The sequence below is a fragment of the Merops nubicus genome, unplaced genomic scaffold, assembly GCF_000691845.1.
Source record: "Merops nubicus isolate BGI_N331 unplaced genomic scaffold, ASM69184v1 scaffold15395, whole genome shotgun sequence".
In the NCBI taxonomy this organism is placed as follows: domain Eukaryota; kingdom Metazoa; phylum Chordata; class Aves; order Coraciiformes; family Meropidae; genus Merops; species Merops nubicus.
Window position 1 is genome coordinate 20,279 of NW_008611758.1, and position 5,778 is coordinate 26,056.

Below are 5,778 nucleotides of genomic sequence, written 5' to 3' on the forward strand. Positions count from 1 at the left end.
TGTTGACCCAAGTTGTCTACCCATCTCGTTGACCCAACTCATTGACCCAATTCGTTGACCCAACTTGGAGACCCAATTCATTGACCCAACTCGGAGACCCAACTTAGGGACTCAACGTGTTGACCCAACTCCTTGACCCGACTTGGGGACTCAACCTGTTGACCCATCTTGTTGACCTAACTCCTTGACCCAACTCGTAGACCCAACTTGTTGACCCAACTCATTGACCCAACTCGGAGACCCAACTTAGGGACTCAACGTGTTGACCCAACTCCTTGACCCGACTTGGGGACTCAACCTGTTGACCGATCTTGTTGACCCAACTTGTCCACCCAACTCCTTGACCCAACCCGCCTCCCCATCCCCGCCGCGGGAGCGGGTCTGTTTTTGGGGGGAGGCGTTAACGGGGGTTGCTGCTTGGTGGCTTTCAGGCTGCTGCTGCCCGAGGCCCCCCCGAAGAAGTTCCTGACGCTGGGCTCCAAGTTCCGGTACAGCGGGCGGACGCAGGCGCAGACCAGGCGAGCCAGCGCCCTCATCGACCGGCCCGCCCCCTACTTCGAGCGCTCCTCCAGCAAGCGCTACACCATGTCCCGCAGCCTGGACGGGGGTAAGGACCCCCCCCTGCCTTCCTCCCCATCCTCCTCCTCACCGCTATGGGGTTGGGGGGTCAACCTCCCGTCCCCGCTCCTTGAGCTGGGTGCAGGGTTGGCCCCAGGAGCTGTTGGGGTGTTGGTTTCATTGCAGTGATTCTCCTGGGTAGGCTTCTCGGTCTGTGTTGCCATCCAGAAGTGAGTTCTTTCCCTTGGTGGAGTGATAATTTGATTTTGATGACCTCACATCCTAGATTTAGACTGGAGAGAAGGAAGAAACTGTGGCACTGAAGGTGGTGAGCCCCTGGCCCAGGTTGCCCAGAGAGGTGGTCGCTGCCCCATCCCTGGAACCATCCCAGGGGAGGTTGGACACAACTCTGAGCACCCTGCTCTAGCTGGGGATGTCCCTGCTCCCTGCAGAGGGGTTGGACTGGATGACCTTGAAAGATCCCTCCCCACCCAAACTGTTCATGATTCTATGGGCAGGTCCTTTTCTGCCCTGCAGAAGCAAGTGCTGAAACCACTTTTTGGAGGCAGAATGGCCCTGGTGTGATGTGCTTCACAGAGAGGTCAGCACTCTGAGCAACCTGCTCTAGCTGCAGATGTCCCTGCTCCCTGCAGGGGGGTTGGACTGGGTGACCTTGAAAGGTCCCTTCCCACCCAAACCATTCTGAGGTTCTGATTCTGGTCAGATGAGTGCTGCCAGGCTCTTCCCATACCTCACTTCTGAAGGTGTGAGGTGGAGAGTTCCATACTCAGCTCCAGCTCCACAGAGGTGATGGTCCTGCAGCTCCCTTGGGTTAACCCAGCCTGTGACTCAGTCTCAGCCACTTCACCAGCTGTTGAGTAAAGAAAGTGTAGCTCATTTGGGTAGAAAACAACACCAAGACTAAATTCAGAATTGCTGCAGCTTCAAAAGAGAACCTGAAATCTCCTGCAGAACATCCCAACGGGGTGGCAAGGAGTGGAGCTGATGGTGGGGTTGGGGACAAGCCTGGGTGGACAACTACTGGTGACAAGCTGTTCTCCCCCTGAAGGTGCTGCTTCTCAGTAATTATTTTGGAATCTTCTGATTCTGATGTGCTTCTTGTTGTTGCCAAGCAACTGGTGACCCGATTGCCACGCACGTGTCTCAGAGCTGAAATTCTCCTGCTGGCTTATGTTGTTCATCACATCTAAACAAGCTGCCTCCCTCTGCTCCCTTCGCTTTCTCCCGCCTCCTGAGCTCATTCCCAGGAGTCCAGATGCCCAAACGCTTTCCCCTGGTGTTGGTTGGGCCCCAGGAGGGTTTTGTGATGTTGATTTTTGGAAGTGGAGAGAGGGACAAGAGGGTTTTTAATCCACACCCTGATTTCTGCACTGCTGCTGCCACACGAGCGTGTGACCCTGGTCCTGTCACTTGTTACTGGTGCAAGTAGATTCATCAATCTGAGCAGTCCTGCTGGCTTGGAAAGGAAGAAATTAATTTAATTCATTAAATAAAGATTTTTTGCACTTTTTTTTGCACTGGGAATGGTGAGCTCCCAGGTTGCCCAGAGAGGTGGTCGCTGCCCCATCCCTGGAACCATCCCAGGGGAGGTTGGACACAACTCTGAGCACCCTGCTCTAGCTGGGGACCTTGAAAGGTCCCTTCCCACCCCAAACTGTCGATTCTACCCAATTAGTTACACAATAGTGTGTATTCATGTTTTGCTGACATTCAGTCTGCAGTTTTACCCTTTATTTCCCATCTTTTCTGTACACCTCAGCGTGCTGAGTTACCAAACCTGCACCTCTCAAAAGGCTCAGGTCTGGGCTGCTGCTCTGAGTGCCATCTCTGCCTGGAATTTCGTGGGATGCTGAGCTCCCTGAGCTGGCAGGCTTCCCTAGCCAGCAGCACAAAGATCCCATTCTCCACCCCCAGATACCCCGGGCTGGGTGACATCAGTGTTGTCCTTCCCCTTCCTTACCCTGCATCCGAGCTGCTTCCTACACCCTGACTGGAGGAAAAGCCCCCTCCAGCCCCCACGGCTGCTGCCCTAGCTGCTTCTCCTCCTCTTTCCTGCCTGGGAACTGGTGATTTTTTGGGGGGTGTTTGCCTCCAGCAGCATTTCTGGCAGCTTGCTGGCAGTGGGAGCTCGGGAGCTGTGGTGTGTGGGGACGCAGCCTCTGGCTGTGCCTAGAGAAGCCCCACAAGCTTTATTTTGACTCAATGATGTGCATGTGCTTCTGGTTTCCTGAAACACACCTAAAGCTGTGTTTTCAGCAGCCACTCACTTGTTTTACTAACCCAGCTTTTTAATTTTATGCAGCTTCTCCTCGAAAAAAAAAAAACAAGCTCTTTCAGACTTTCCCTCTTTAAATATTTGCTTTTAGCATCAGTGAATGAAAACCATGAAATGTACATGAAGGATTCTGTGTCTGCTGCAGAGGTTGGTACTGGCCAGTACGCCACAACAAAGGGCATCTCTCAGACCAACTTGATAACCACTGTGACCCCGGAGAAAAAGGCAGAAGAAGAGAAAGATGATGAAGAAGGCAAAAAGAAAAGAGCAGAAGAGGTCACCCCGGTCTCAGCAGTGCGCCACGACACCAAGGTAGAGTTTGGGGGGGGTTGTGTTCTACTGGCCCACCTGGAGAGCACCCAGCAAGGGAGGGGAGGAGGGAGGAGGTGCCTGGTGCCAAGAGGGGAGACTGGAACTCGCACAGGTTTGTGTAGGGGCTTTGAGTCAGTGTCTTCACAGGCCTTTGGGATTCCTTGTAGGAGTTAGTTCCTGCCTCAGAATTGTTTTCTCAAATCTGTTTCATGGTCAGCGTGGTGGTTTCTAAGAGCTCTTCAGGGAGCATCCCCAAAGTAGCCTGGCAGGGCACGTGTTGCTGCTTTGGTCTCCAGTTGTGTTTTGACTGTAGTGTGGGCATCGTGGCTCTTAGTTTGGGACAATTGAGCCAGTTCTGTGTTCTGCTGCCTAGCTCTGTGCTGTTCACTTCCCTCCCTCCTCATCTCCCTCTGTTTCCTCACATGTATTCCAATGAGCATTTTCTCCATTGATTTTCGTGGGTTAATATGCTATTGTAAGTTGTTTGGGTTTTTTTTCTGGCATTTCTTCCCTCATTGGAAGTGTTGCATTGAAGAAAACTTGGGTTTGTTGATGATTCTCCACTCAGTTGTTGAGTTTGATGCATCCCTCACCCCCTTCCATCCCATCATCTCCACATAAGAGGCTCTGCATCACATCTGCTGAGCTAGTAAGGTGGGGTAAATCAAACAGGGGGAGAGAAGGTGCTGAATTGGAGAGGCTGGCAGTGAAGAGAAGCAAGGTAAAATCAGAAAAAAATGGGGTGTAAAATGTCCTCTCTTCTTTATACACTGAGGAGAGGAGAGCAGAGTATAAAATACTGAATCTAGGATATCATCCAGACAGTGTGCTGGGCAGTGCACTTGCTAAACAAGATTTAACCTCTCCATTTTTGAGGGAAAACCTTGATTTCTACCTTTACACCCACAAAACTGCCAGTGTCAGAACCTGAACTTTCAGCCTTGTCCCACACGATGAGCCAGACAGCTGAAGGAACAAGTCCTCCAGAAGAGCTGCAATCCAGGCACCAAAAATCAGAAACAATTTGAAAATTGCAGAGGGGAAAAGTTTTTTTCTTGAAAGTGTGCACTGTAATGGTAGAGTTTAAAAAAAAACTCTGTAAAATTTAACTGAGGCTTTGCTGAAACACCCTTAGTTTCTCTTAGGAGAAACTGATGAAAATCTAATAGGCAGAAAATATCCAATAGAAATGAATTTTGTTCCCAGTAGTTGTTAATTTAGGTCAATGGGAGAGATCAGCTGCCTCTCCAAGATCATCTGCTCTTTATACATGGCTAGAAATAGTCAAAGATATTTTCAAGAGAACATTTTGATGGTACTTGGACATGCACAAGTGAAGGGGTGTTTGCCCCCTCAGTCAAGAGGTGGGTTCTGTTTTTAACAGAGCTTCAGTTCTGCCAGCCTGCAGAGCTGCCAGTCCTGCTTCCCCAGGACCTGCTGGCACCTTCCTCAGTCATCAGGAATGATGAAGGGAAATGGTCCCAAGGAACCAAATTGGTTCCTTAAATTTCCTATTTAAGGGGATATCTAAATTTGATAGGTAGGTTTTCAACTCCTCCACTAAGACATTGTCCTTTTTCTTTTACCTGTGTGTATTTAAGCACCAGACATTGCTCTAAATATTAGGTGAACAGTCTGCATTAGCAAAGAATAAATTGACTTTGCCTTTTTTTTGCCTTTACAAGAGAAATTCTGTGTGTGGAGCTGGTGTAGAGTCCTGGGAGTCCATCAGCATTGAGTTTTGACTTGAGCTGACTCCATGAGATGACATTTATAAGTGGTTGGAGGTTAGGCTTGGATTTGGTTGCTCGATTTTGGAATACAGATTGCCTGGGCTGATAGATGGTGGGTCTTTGTTCTGGTTAGAGAAGAGAGAGAAGCAAAAGATTGACAGGAGTGGAAGGAGCTCTTCCTTGTAAAACTGGCCTCTTGGAGCTCCTGGGGGAGGTCTGTGGTGGATGGAGCAGCTCAGGCTCTTCAGGTTTGGCCACGGAGCCAGTGCCTGGTTGACTTGGCCCAAAACGCCCCCGATCCATCAGCACCGTGGTAGGTCTGTTGGACCAGGGTGTTTTGGTGGCAGTGGTGGTGGTGGTTGTCCTTGTGAAGAGCAGTGAGGGGACAGTCACCCCTCCTGCTCCATCACCTCCCTCCCACTACCAACTTCTTGTCCTTGGGTGACCTTCAAGGTGGTTGGATGCCCTACAGGCAGCGTAGCAAATCAACCCCTCCTTGGTGGTCGCCAGTGTCCTTCACGTTGTGGTAGAACTTGGAGCAAAACACATTTTTACTGCTTGGCTGTGGGTAGAAGAGTCACTTTGTGCCCCTGAGGAGATGGGTCTGTGTCGGGGCAGGGCGATGGGGACATCCAGCCTGGGAGCTGTGCTGAGGAGTGGTGTAGGTGTGGAGCTAGGACACTACTTCCCATCAGCGACAGCCAACGTATGGATTCACACCCCCTGCCAACCAGAAGATATTTCATTTAGGTTCAGATATTTCTTTTTTTTTTTCAACATTATAGTGAAGGAATTTGGGCACAGGGAGTTTTAAAACCCCTGGGGTTCTAATGGTTCCCACTGAGGTTGTCCAAGGCTTAGACAGGAGCCCTCTGGCCG

At 50.5% G+C, this 5,778-nt stretch overlaps 1 protein-coding gene across 1 annotated transcript in view; it reads left to right on the plus strand.

The window, feature by feature from the left end:
* Nucleotides 1–3,166, plus strand: part of EPB41L3 (erythrocyte membrane protein band 4.1-like 3) — a gene marked incomplete at both ends in the record, with an annotated part of 18,210 nt that extends 15,044 nt beyond the window's left edge. Inside the window, 2 exons of the mRNA XM_008941317.1 lie at nt 432–607; nt 2,946–3,166. Coding sequence (XP_008939565.1) covers nt 432–607; nt 2,946–3,166 — 397 coding nt within the window. The remainder of the gene's footprint in view (nt 1–431; nt 608–2,945) is intronic.
* Nucleotides 3,167–5,778: the final 2,612 nt, after the last annotated feature.